Source organism: Pangasianodon hypophthalmus, chromosome 24, assembly GCF_027358585.1.
Source record: "Pangasianodon hypophthalmus isolate fPanHyp1 chromosome 24, fPanHyp1.pri, whole genome shotgun sequence".
Taxonomy (NCBI): domain Eukaryota; kingdom Metazoa; phylum Chordata; class Actinopteri; order Siluriformes; family Pangasiidae; genus Pangasianodon; species Pangasianodon hypophthalmus.
The window spans coordinates 14,527,173-14,540,638 of NC_069733.1; the positions used below are offsets into that span (position 1 = coordinate 14,527,173).

Here is a 13,466-nt window from a genome sequence, read left to right on the forward strand (position 1 = left end):
TTTGGAGTGAGTGCATGATTATTTAGGCATGCTGTTTGCACAATGGCTCCCTTAACACAAAATTCAGACATCCAAACTGTCTTGGCACTTTGTACAAGTAGGATAAATTTTTGTTTACACTATGGCTTTAAGGTGGTTGCACTGCAGACTGATGTTCTCCCTGATTCCATGTGAGTTTCCTTCGAGTTCTCTGGTTTTCTTTCATGTCCTGAACACGTCAGTTGGTTAACTGGTGACTTCAAACTGCCTGTACGTGTGAATGATTGTGTGTGTTAATGGCGTCCTGTGATTGACTGGCATCTTATGCAGGGTGTATTCCTGACTTATGCCCAGTGTTCCCGGGATAGACTCTGCTTCACCATGATCCTGACTAGGATAAATCACTGAATGAATGAATGAATGAATTTCCAAAAATAAAGCAATAAAAAAAGTGTGTGAATACTCACTGTCCCCCAAAAAGTTGCATTCCGAGCAGAGCGAACACCACAATGAAGAGAAACAGGAGGAACAACAGGCTGATGATGGACTTCATAGAGTTGAGCAGAGACACCACCAGGTTCCTCAAAGAGTTCCAATACCTAAACACACACACACACACACAGACAAACACATCACACCCAAAAGCTTTCAGTGAATCAATACAGCTAGCATGCATCCGAAATAACTTTGTTTCCGAAAGGGAATACGTCTGGCAAGGAGTCTCAGAAAACACAATAAATCAGCAGTGGATTATAATATGGAGGCAGAACTCTGGAAATGGACATCCGCTCTGAAATATGATACCAGCATCAGGGATATTTCTCTTTTCTCACTTTGTAACCTTGAAGATCCTCAGCAGCCGCAGAGCTCGTAACACGCTGATGCCGAAAGATGCCCCGGGTTTAACTGCCGCCCATATCACCTCGAAAATACTCCATACAATCACCTGGACATAACAGAGACAGAGTGGACAAACATCCTAATTCACTCCTGAGATTTGTGCCCTTCCTTATTTCTCATACTCTGATACCAGCACAACAGCAATTCCCCAAACGCATGTCTGAAATATACTGTGTGGTGCTTTATCACTACTCAAGGCAGTGTATGGTATTTCAGAGGCAATTCATCACAGTCGTTTGTGGTGAGAAGACACTCACGCCAAAGTCAAAACAGTTGAAGGAAGAGTGGAAGTAGTTCAGGGGGCCGAGACCGTACATCTTCAGACTCATCTCAATCAAGAACAGGCCCAAGAACACAAACTCTGCCAGATCTGTAATAATGTATAGATCATTTCATACATATAAAATGCAGCTTGAAATACTTTGAGAGTAAAATAATACAAAAATTAAGAATAAATTAAGAATGATCTCACAGGTGATTGGCTAGAGTCACTGATTGATAGGGGAGAGAGTATGCCACCCTCCCTGAGAGCATGGCCAATTTTGCTCCCTTGGACTCGTGGCCGAATCGAACTCGCAAACTCCAGAGGATATTTTCTGTTGCGCCACTTGGGAGCGCAGATTTTTTCTTCATTATAAAACATTAAAAACTTCTTTTGAAAACTGTGTTGAATACTGTAGGTTAAGATGTTTATAGTAAAAGAAAAATCAAAAGATATTAGCTCAAATGTACCTCTCTTTCTGAATATGATATAAATATACTCTAAAAACTTGCCCATCTTTTGCCTTTGCTTTTGGATCCTCTGAGATGAGATCCTCAGCTCTGCAGAGTCCACCAACCCACACATCTTTCCTGACATATCTGTTCTAACGCTGCCAGATTTCACACACCGCCTTCTTCAGATCAGGTCTGGAGACTGAGAGGGTCATGACAAAATCTTCTTTTCAAACTATTTTTCTGTTGATTTTGGCTTATGTATTGGACTGCTGTCTTGTTACATCCAGGATACACCCACAATGCATTTTTAACTCATTGGAATTCTATTTTGTGTAGATAAACTGTAAAACTGAGGTACGATTTCTTTTCTAGAAAAAAATAAAAAACCATGGGAGATGCAAACTTCTACCTTTGCTTTATATTTTATTCAGATTACACTAAGATTAGACTAGGACAAATGAATTTCACAGTAAGAGCCACAGCACAGTAGCTAGCTAGTAATGATACCTCACTTCTAATATGTACTCTTTACGCTAACCTTTCCACATTATTATAAGTGCTGATGTAGGTTGGGGTATTAACACAAATCCACAGTGAAAAGGGGGTCTCAGACTGAGAAAAACTGATTTATAATCCACTGTAATCCACTTGGGGGTGTACTGAAGGCAGTGGGTACTCACAGAGAGCGTCGGTGAGCCACTTGGGCTGGTCGTAGTGCACTATAGCCACACACAGCGTGTTCAGGCCCACCAGGCACAGCACAGTCCAGTAGAAGCCCTGAGACTTCACCATGCGCCGGATGAAGAAGCGCACTCGCTTTTCTTTCCTGCGCAAATATGAGGAGCTCTCGTTCTTGCTGCTCTTCACACTGGCCCGAGCAAAGGGGGAGCCCTGGGGTGCTGAGTATATAGAAAGAGAAACAGTTACACAAATTTTCTGTGATTAAAACACATAAGGACAATAACAACAAAAGAGACAGTAAACATGTAAGAATTGTATTGGTATTGTACCTAAGTTAAGGCACAGAAGCACCTACACTTTTATGCTCAACAAGAATTCCAGTTTGTATTAATATGCAAATTGTACATGTGCCACAACTCCAGAAATGCTCCACCCCCTTGCTCTGGTAAACCGGTGTCTAAACCAATTTGCATACTGGAACATAATTGACTCTTATATTTTATGATGCAATAACGTCTTGTGTCTTCATATCCCCATTAATTCCCTTAAAACATTTAAACATAAACACTTAGAAGACGATCTACAGCATGCAATTAAATTAAATTAAATTAAATTAAATTAAATTAAATTAAATTAAATTAAATTAAATTAAATTAAATTAAATTAAATTAAATTAAATTAATATAGCTTTTTTATATAACACTGTCACAAAGCAGCTTTAGAGATATCCGAATACAGAACAATACAAACAATACAAATTTCCTGAAATATGACTAAACATCTGGAAATTGGGTTACAAAGATGCAACACTAATAAATGCTTTATAAGTGCTGACTGATGAAGCAGCATGGAGGGTGCGGAGCTCCTGTCCCGTCTCCGTGTCTGCCTCCCAGACCTCTGTGCTATATTAAACCCTCAGTAACTCAAATTAAACTCAAATGTCAAGGCCGGGTGTGAAAAAAGAGACAGAAGTGAAAAATTGGCCCATTAGCATCTCATAATTCGCCCTGGGAGAGACGAGGAATAATCGTTTCAAGAGCTATTTTAATCTGGAAATCTGACATAGGAGAAGCCTCCGAGGCTGGCTAGCCCCTCCATCTCACCACCTACACACAGTTTTCCACCATCTCATCTTTGCTTACTATTCTCTCACACACTAAATGTTAAGCCAACGCTAAAAATGCTAACTGATGGATGCAAAAGTTGACATAAGTGTGTCATAAATACTACATTTAGTACTGTTTTCCTTCTTCAGGTGACTACACTGTAATGATTTACAGTATAATCCCACAATCCGGAGTCTGGTTCCTCTCGAGGTTTCTTCCTCATGACATCTCTAGAGGTTTTTCCTAGCCATTGTTTCCTATGTGTTCCTGATTATAGATCTAGGTATTTTTAGATTTTTTATAAAACTGCCCAATTGTTCAAACCTCCATTCAAATAAAATGGAATTGAAATTTTAAAAAAAAATAAGATTGGAGCCACTATAGCAGCCTGAACTTATAAGCCGCACCTTTACCATAAAACTTTACCATATTGTCAGGGTTACGCCTGTTCATGACTTGTTTAAAAATAAATGTAATCTGCACTTGCTTCCGCCTTCGCTTCCCAATCGTGACAGAACGCTAGACCAAAAAATGGATGCATGAACTGCCTGTGATGGGAGCAACAGGGGAAGGGAGCTTGGGTCAAGGCCACTCGAGAATGGCTTGATGCCATGCTTCCCCTCAGGAAATTTTTTGAGGGGGGCTCCTGACCCAACCAAAATGTCGCTTCCTGCTCTGGCCTCGCAGAGGACGTCGATCCCCAATCTGGCTTCATGGAGAACATTAACACCCCACCCCCACCCCCCACCCCACCCATATGTCACCAGTACACTGGAAATATCACAGTAAAAAGCTTCCTATTAATATAGCTAAATTACAATTACAGTGAAGGATATTCGAATTATTGAAATGGTCATGTTTGTTAAAAAGCCTCTGTTTTGTTGACGGCACTAGATATGTGCACAAGACTGTTTTTTTAAATCCCACACCCACCTACTCCTGCCGAAAGTTTGCCCAATCTGCACCCACTTCTGGAGTTATTATTTTAGTTTGAACCTGCCCATGATATGACTTTTTTGTTGGGTCTTGCAGGATCCCAGTCCTGATGAACAACTCTAGATGCCTCTTTGTAGATACAGTATGGTGGATTCTTGGCCTGATGCTTACCGACTGATGAGATATCCGTGAAATGATCCTCCCCTTCTTCTGCATTGATGAGGTCATTCTTGCTCTTCTTGGATCTTTTCAGAACTGAAAACGAGACGCACATGTGAAAACCAGGAATGCCAGGATGAGAAATATCTTGGAATGGAAAGTGGATGAGTTAAAACATCTGAGAGCTGTGTAACCACTGCCAGAAAAACAGTGAGAACCCAAATACAAAACATACACGACATCAAATCCCACTGAAACCAGACATTAAGGTAAAAGTACAGAAATACACAGAATGCAGGTGGTCAGATTCATTCAGCAAGAGGTGAGTCATCCAACTGAGGGCACTTCAGCAAGATGCTTGATTAATAACATAATAGTTTAAAAACACAATCACAGAACCAGCTGTTCTAAAAAAGCAGGTATTTTTAGTGAATAATATTTAGGAAAGACAAGCAGCCAAAGGCACTATAACTGAAATAAGGTATTGCAGCAACAATGCATTTGTACTTGGACATGCGCTGCAGCCAGATTCATAACAAAACAATGGTCAATTCCAACCTGGGTTGTTGCATTTCCTCTTGTACCAGGCACCATCCAGTGGAGACTTCTCCTCTGCATTCTTGTCCTCCTCAGCAAGCATGACTTCCTCTGAATGGGGAGAACAGAGAACATTAACATTCAGGGAGGAGCATATGGCTTATGACAGGGATGTCATCGAGTGCAAATTTTTTCCACCCAGTTGATCCTCCAGATCTGGGCCAAGAGCCTGTGCATGGGCTATCACTTTAATCAGAAAATTGTAGGTGTTTAAGCACCAAGGGAAGGACACATTTATTCTTTAAGAAAGACCAGGGTGATAAATCTCCTGTGAAAAGGTAAAGTGGCTTAATGATAAGCAGCCACATTTAAGATTTTCATAGCATTATACCCTTTGGAAAAAAAAGGGTTCTTCAGGGATTCTTTTTAAAATTTTTATGTGTTCTTAGTTTCTCAAAGTGATCTGACCAAGAGATTTTCAAGAGGGGTTCTGCTTGGAACCCTGTCTAATAGAGAAACCCTCTGTTGCATGGAACCTTTAATGGCTCTCCAAGAGGAACGAGCTGGAGAATCTGTAAGGGTGTCAAGTGCAACTTTATTTTCTTAGGAGGTTTGAGCCAAAAATGTTCTAAAGAAACACATCCATCCATATATAATGCTTGTTTCAATTTTGGGCTGAAAGTGGTCCAGCTGTAACCTCTGTTTCCATCATGCTTGAGATACAACCTCATCAACTTTGAGCTGTGTTCTGGCAGCCAGATATAGATGAATTCATCACCGTTATTTCATGGCAGTATATGGGCCAGATTGGTGAGCCTGGGACAGCACCGGGCCATCACTCAGTTGCTGTCTGGTTGGATTTGGATTCTGAGCTTGGGAAAACTGAAGTCTGTCACCAAAAAAATATAGATTACAAAACCACATCACATTCACATGAAGCTATCTGCAATAATTTGTTAAATTACACGAGTCTGTATGCAGTTTACTGGAACGTGACTCACTCCATTCTTGAAAAGCTCTAAGCTCGGCTATCATGACAAGAGGAGACTGGCAAATTACTCCTCCAAGTCAATTAAATCTCCACAGAGCAGGACTGGTGGGCTGCTGGACGATGACAACCTTCATGCTGAGAAGTGGCTAATTAGCTCTTAGGCCATTACAGAAAAGATTTCTTTTATGAATCGCTTGTATACGTGTCCTTCACAACATAATGTGAACAAATCTGTTTCTTCGTCAGCAAGGACTTACAGTATTAACATGAATTGCTGTTTAAAGCATAAAGTGATTAAACAGATTAAATGATGCTCAGCTTAAACTTAATTAAACTGAAAAAGGATTCACAAAATGACACAATGACTTGAGTGTCTCACAACATGGAAACCCAGAGTAAATTACACTTCTCTAGTAAAGAAAATAGACCTCTTAGAATGATCTGTGTCGTTATAATGTGAAACTGCTCTCTTGTCAGCATTAAATTGTTTATACTAACAGCTCAGTAGGAACTACATTGTTCCTTTGTAAGTTCTTGGATCAGGACCTTGCTGCCAGACAGTGACGAGACAAAAAAAATGGCTTGGTCTCACCAGCTACCAGCTGCCATACACAGGCTCAGCTTTTCCAGCTTCCTTTTTACTTGGCTAAATATTTGAAATGACTGTTGTGTTCATTCATTCATTCATTCATTCATTCTTAATCTTCAACAACTGGTCAGGGTTGCAGTGGATCAAGAGCCTATCCCAGGAACACTGGAGACACACTCTGAATGGAACATCAGTCCATCACAGGGCACCACACACACACATACACACACACACATTCACACACTCATTCACACCTAGCAGCAATTTAGACTAGCCAATCCACCTACTGGCATGTTTTTGGGTGGGTAGGACTAAACTGGAGAACCCGGAGTAAACCCAAATAGACACAGCGAGAACATGCAGAACTCTACCTAGTAACCCGAGTAACCTTACCCCAGTAACCACCACCATGTGACCCGTCAGTTTTTTTTTAACAATTTATCAACACATCTGTGGAAAATGTTGATATTTTTAACGGTTTTGTTTTGTTTTGGTGGTCTCTATACCTTCACATAAGCTAAATACCGTGAAAGACTTCATGCCTATATGCTCGCTAGCTAAATCATCAACTTCAGTCATTATAGCTAGTTTATGCTCAGCACCAATATTTTCCAGTTGCCTAGCAACAGTGTTATGCCACATTAACTGTTTGAATGATGAGCTTTGTAGTGTACAGGAGCTTTGTCTGCCAAGTGTACTTCATACACACATGCACACACACGCACACACGCACACAAACCTGCTTTGCAGATCCACTCCAGGTAGCCGGTGAGCTCACGCTCAATCTGCTGCTGTCTGCGCAGCTTTAGGAACTCCTGCCTCTTTTCCACACGCTCCCGCTCCTTAGCGAACTCCCTATGGAGAAACACACACACAAACACACACACACTTAGAAACACACAAGCATCAAGGGAAAACTATTACCATGTAGTGTATGTGTATGTGTGTATACATAGTTCGGTGAGTCACCCTAAGCAAAAAAACAAAGGTAACTGCTGCCAGGATAACTTTGTATAGTACCAGCGAGGGATTAAAATGTAGAGAAAGAGAGAGAGAAAGAGAGAGAGAGAGAGAGAGAGAGAGAGAGACACACACACACACACACACACACACACACAAACTATGTTAAAAATTATTGTCACCTCTCATGAAAATGCAGTTAAATAAAAAGCCTGTAATGAGTAGCATCTTGCATTAAGACTGTGTAGTCATATTTTAACACAATAAAATGTAACCTAAAGCCCACAACTGAGTAGTTCATAGATATAATTTTTTTTTAAATCAAATTTTTTGTTTTGTTTCTTAGTGGTGCTTCACGGTACCACTTTTAACTAGCACATCAGACTCTGAACAAAGACTTAATGCATTTACAAATTATGCTTTGTCCATTTCCTCAGTTCGCAAATCAGACCAGAGACGGTAAATAAAATAAAAAAAAATCTCTGAAAGTGTGAAAAATCTTCCCTTTCTGAATTACTAGTCTCTGGTCCAATGACCTGCCTTCAGCTAAATAATGTACACAAATGTGTGTGATTGGATAAACCACAACAGAAAATCTGCTACAGAAGTCATGCTGGTTCAAGTCTAACACATAGTCACTGAACTATGCCCATTTTTTCATATGGCTCTGCTACAGTATTTTTGAAGCATTTGGTTCAGTCTGCTGAAATACTTTACTGGGTCCACATCCAGACCACGGTTCTACGAGGACATCTTCAATAGACGTTAAGTAGAAAATCTTAAAGAAGTCAACAAACTCTATTTTTAAAAGCGTAGCAACTTAGTGCTTGCATTTACAGAGTTGGCCCTTATTATGTAGAGAGATTAAAAAAACCCACTCTGCCATCTGTTATCACTTCTTAAAGCATGATGGCATATTGCTGCTGTCAGCCAGGTGTGTATGTGAACCATGGTGGATCTGCAGCCGATTAAAAAACAAAGGTGAAGAGGAAAAAGCCTGAAGGAGGCGATGCAGGCTGGAAGGAGAGAACGCCTATGCAACCACCCTGAAGGAGTTATTGAGCTGGAGAACATGTTATTTATCTTTTCCTCCACCCACAGAGAGAGCTTCCCCCAGTTTCCATTAGCTCTAACCACAAGCTTGGAGGAAAAAAAGAGAAGGGAAAGAAAGATAAGTAGGAGGCAGGGTGAAGGAAAGAGAGAGCTAAAGAGTGGGAGGAAGAAGAATCACGCCGAAAACATGGAACAGGGCAGAAGGACTTCCCCCTGCCTGAGCTGTCTACCCCCACAGCAGTGTGTGTGATCTCTGTCTCTGCGTCTCTGCCATGAAGTAACACCGCCACTCCTCTCCATCTCTCTCCTTGCATCCTTCCTGCAATGCAGCAGCAGTGGGAGTGTGACATGAAGAGTCCCTTTACGTATGTGTGTACATGTGTGGGCTGCCGAGAAGGAATCCCTGTCACTGACATCTCTGCTGAATATAGATTCACACACACACACACACACACACACACACACACACACACTAACAAGAAGACTTCGATCCAACATACCCACACTGCCAATCAAAAGTTTTTCAACACATGGAGTTTTTTTTATATTTTATGTAATGAATAAAATCATTTGCCAACAATTTTAGTTAGTAAAGAACCAAACCTCATACTTTTTATCCTCTTCTAGTTACAGGCTGTATAACGTCCACAAAACAAGACAGTTTCTGTTTTCACTTCTGTCGTTCCCTCACCAGCCTCTCTTTTTTTCTCTCTTGGAGTTAATAAAACTAAAAATTGTTTTAAACAAAAAAAATGTCATTTTATTAAGAAATCAGAAAGCTCAAAGCTCTCTGTCCTGACTCTGACTTTCCTTTGGTGGAAAAACACAATGTCGCAGCATTACACAGAGCCGTTCACAGCCTTCCACAGAGAAAATTTTACTGTATCAACAATTACACACATTTTTTTTATCTGTTTACGTGGATCGTCCATCATACAAATTGTTACTATAAAAACAATAATGTATTAACACAAGGACGTTAATATAGAAAATTAATCAACACCTTCTGACCAATCAAATTTGAGAATTCAACAGCACTGTGGTATGAAAGACTTTTAATGGATGACTCTTTGAAAAAGTGGTGGAAACACGTCCCCAGCGTCCACAGATGGACTACACTGTAGTTTCTAATACTCAAGAGATTTGATCAAAATGCCTACAGCACTAAAATGACTTAAATCAACGTCATGAGCACAAACATACACAGTGTAATTCTTTGAACATTTATTTTAAAAAACAAGCAAACTTGATACTTGAATATAAATCAGTGTCTCTAAATGTGTAAACTTTGCAATGTCAGACATTACTGATCCTGAGAATTTGGCTTCCACTCTGCTAATTAGGCTAATTTAACTTGATCAATCTCCTGACACTAACACACATACATGACAATTATATATATATTATATAAAATAATATATACAAAAATACAGCTTAGCTGCACAAGGGCAAATCAACATCATATATCATTTAAGAGAGATGGAATGAGGAAGAGGATGGCTGAATAAACACACTTCATACAGTATCACAAAGCGAATATCAAAGATGATTATGTGCAATCCCTTTTCCCTCATCTTCCTCATATCCCCTTAAATCTCGTCACTCTGCTTGTGGCCGTAAACTTGTCTTTAACATTGAACACATCACAAATAACAGTGGAGTGTGGAGCGTGTATCCGTACAGCTGTCATCACGTGCGGGCATAAATGCACGCGCACACACACACACACACACACACACACACACACACAGGCACAAATGGAGACACACCCCAATCACCATGGCAACCAGGAAAGCCTGCAAGTCTAAGTGTGTAACAGATGATCAAAGGGAGAGAGAATAAAGGAAGAGACAAAATACAATACAAGAGTCAAAATACTAGACTGTGTGTTATGTCTGTAATACCAGCCAAAATAATCTCAAAAAGTCAACTAGCCCAAGAACGCTAAACAGATCAAAGTTGGTTTTACACTCTTCAAGTTCAGTAGCCTTTTAAGATTATTACTTGTCACACTACATGAGACGGTCTTGGTAAAATCTTGGCCGAATACTATAACAGACTGTGTGATAACATGTTCTCCATCACAGATTATACAATGAAGATTCTCTAATGATAGACCTCCAATTAAAGAAAATTACTACGTTCTGTTTACGTCTTCAATCAGCGTGATCCAGGAACGTGCAGAAAATGGTGTCACATAAACAGAAACAAGCCCTTGGTATAATAGCAGTAATGTTATGCCTGGAGAAAAGATGATTGAAAAAGTCAAGACAAGTTTGGGGTGGTAAAAGAGGACAACGTAGAATTCTTGAGGTAATAAGGATATTTTTTTTCCCTATGCATTAGCATGTGTGATAGCTTTGCAACTCAAGGTAAGGGAGCCAGTCATGTAGGTTGGTAAATGATCACTTGCTCAAAGATTAATATTGGGCTCCTGAGTGATGCAACAGAAACAATCAAATCGTGACACTAGACAATCGTGGGCATCCGTGACCTCATAGATGCGGAAGACGGTAGATAGCGCTTTCCTCTGAGTGTGTGTTTGCAGCATGTGCACCGGTTTATGTGTCTTGGACACGTAAAAAAACATGTAAGCCCTCACCCTCCCAGTTTGTAGCCGTTGTATGATAGGCAAGAGCTGGACGGTGGGAGGGATTTGGCAGATGACCAAATTAGGAAGAAAATGGAAAAATGTGAAACATTTCATTTTGGGTTTCACATCATCCTATGCCGTCCTCCTGTTGGTGGCTTGTAGACGAGCGTTGTAGCATTGGTCACAGTCTGAGAATTTAATAGAACATTTCTGACACTGCCAGAATTTTTCGCTGGCCATCTTTGGTCATAGTGACTCGAAATCATTCACCAAGAAATGCGTCACATTATGCATTGTAAGATCTCATCTCACGACCAAAGAATTCTTTCACAATGTGTGATTTTTGCCTGCGACAGCAAAATCGGACTGATGACATGTCAGACTCACTGATACATGTCAGTCTCACTGAAAAAAAACCCACCTCATCACTGGGACAGAAGCGTCTGGTATCACTTAGTATTTCCATATGAGACACAGCATCAGCTGTTTGGTTCCTGACATTCTACATCAACACTTATTTAAAGGGTACATACATAAACCTTATACCACATTCATAAGCATGGCATAAAATACTGAGCCATGAAGTGTTGACCCTGAATAAGGTCAAAGCTGATATAACTTTATTATACTTTTAATTAATGACAAACTGCTGACAAATTGAGTGTTGAAAGCTGCTAACAGGATGTTATATATGAGGAATATACACACAATACCATATGCCCAAATGAACACAGCTAGATTTTCACACAAACTCTTTCTCTCCCCACACACATATACACTCAGTCACACAAAGACTTTGCCCTCTAACTATCTCACTCACACACAGGCAAACAAACGCACATACACAAAACCGCAGTGCCATTATTGTAGGCATTGTAACAAACACCGACACTGACACTGTGTTGTGAGAGCAGGTCTCATCAGCACCACAGCATGGAAATACTCTCTGTGGAGTAGTGTGTCTTCAAAAGCAGCTCCGACACCTGGAGCTCTAAAAGCTGCTCTAAATAAATGAATTTCACACCAAAAAAAATCCAAGAGAAAGTTAACCTGACTTGAAGGACAAACAGAAAGAGAGAGAGAGAGTAAGAGAGAGAGAGAAATATATGGGATTAATTTAGCAAAAGAGAGACCCAGTGAAGGGTTTGAGTGTTAGTGTGCAGCAAAAACACCAAAACAGATGGAGTGTGAGAGAGAAAAAGAGAGTGATCAGGAACTCCCTGAGGACTCAACAACTCCCCTCTGCCCGTCAGCCTGGGATCTGCAAACGTCCACCTGAGAGAAAGAGAGGGAACGAGGGAAAGGCCCTTCATCATAACACAACAATATCCATGTACTGAAAGAAAGAAAGAAAGAAACAAAACAAAAGTAAAAACAAAACAAAAGTAAAGATGGGGTAAAGAAACAATCATAAACAAGGAAACAACATTGATGAAAAAGACATATGTAAAGAAAGAAAGAAAGAAAGAAAGACGGGTTCATGATGCCACAGTGTCGTCTTGGTGCAGAGTGAAGGAGCTGTTTGGTGATAGAGGGCTGAAAATGAGATTTGCTTTCCGAGAAGTCATAAATTTAACTCTCTCTGGTAGCAGCAGCACCACAGAGCACTCATCGAGCGATCCTCCATTAAGCCAGTGAGTGAGTGTGTGCGTGTGTGTGTGGGTGTGGGTGTGTGTGTATTCGTATGAAACAGATTGAGAGATGGAAAGAGTCACAGAAAGAGAGACAGAGAAAGAGAGAGAGAGAGAGAGAGAGAGAGAGTGAAGGAGAGAGGGAGGTATAGCATCTGTCTGGGCCTTTAGGCCACATCACGACTGATGGAAGACAAATCTAATTGTAAGTAACATTGCCTTGGCATAACACTGCTGCCTAATCACATTGTCAAGCACACTGCCCCCCATACAGCACTTAATACCACAAATGCACTGTACATGCACAGGCTACAGGTTAATAGAGCTTTCATTTTACATTACAATGCATGTTATGGCATTACGCCATTTCAATTCTATAAGAGAAAGCTAATATAGGGGCAACAGCATGCAATACAAACTACGTGAGAAATAAAACACGACTTTATAGAAAAATAATCCACCACAGGGTGGTGTGATGCGACGGGATACAAAGTCTTAGAACAGCGTGTCCCAAAGTGTTTTACTCCTTTTTATACCATGATTTGCCAAAACGAACAATTTTTTATTTATTAATGAAAGACGCATCATGCTTTTAACCCATTTATAGTTACATTTGAAACAAGTTAGTTCCTGT

The 13,466-nt window shown here is 40.3% G+C and overlaps 1 protein-coding gene across 5 annotated transcripts in view; it reads right to left on the bottom strand.

The window, feature by feature from the left end:
- The window catches only part of cacna1ba (calcium channel, voltage-dependent, N type, alpha 1B subunit, a), a 128,547-nt gene that overhangs the window by 57,887 nt on the left and 57,194 nt on the right, over positions 1-13,466 (bottom strand). For all 5 annotated transcript variants that reach the window (XM_026931027.3, XM_026931026.3, XM_053228796.1 and 2 more), the window contains exons 8-14: positions 7,335-7,450; positions 5,037-5,126; positions 4,491-4,574; positions 2,277-2,495; positions 1,137-1,249; positions 813-925; positions 447-578 (exon numbers count right to left, since the gene is read on the bottom strand). In XM_026931027.3, coding sequence (XP_026786828.2) covers positions 447-578; positions 813-925; positions 1,137-1,249; positions 2,277-2,495; positions 4,491-4,574; positions 5,037-5,126; positions 7,335-7,450 — 867 coding nt within the window. The remainder of the gene's footprint in view (positions 1-446; positions 579-812; positions 926-1,136; positions 1,250-2,276; positions 2,496-4,490; positions 4,575-5,036; positions 5,127-7,334; positions 7,451-13,466) is intronic.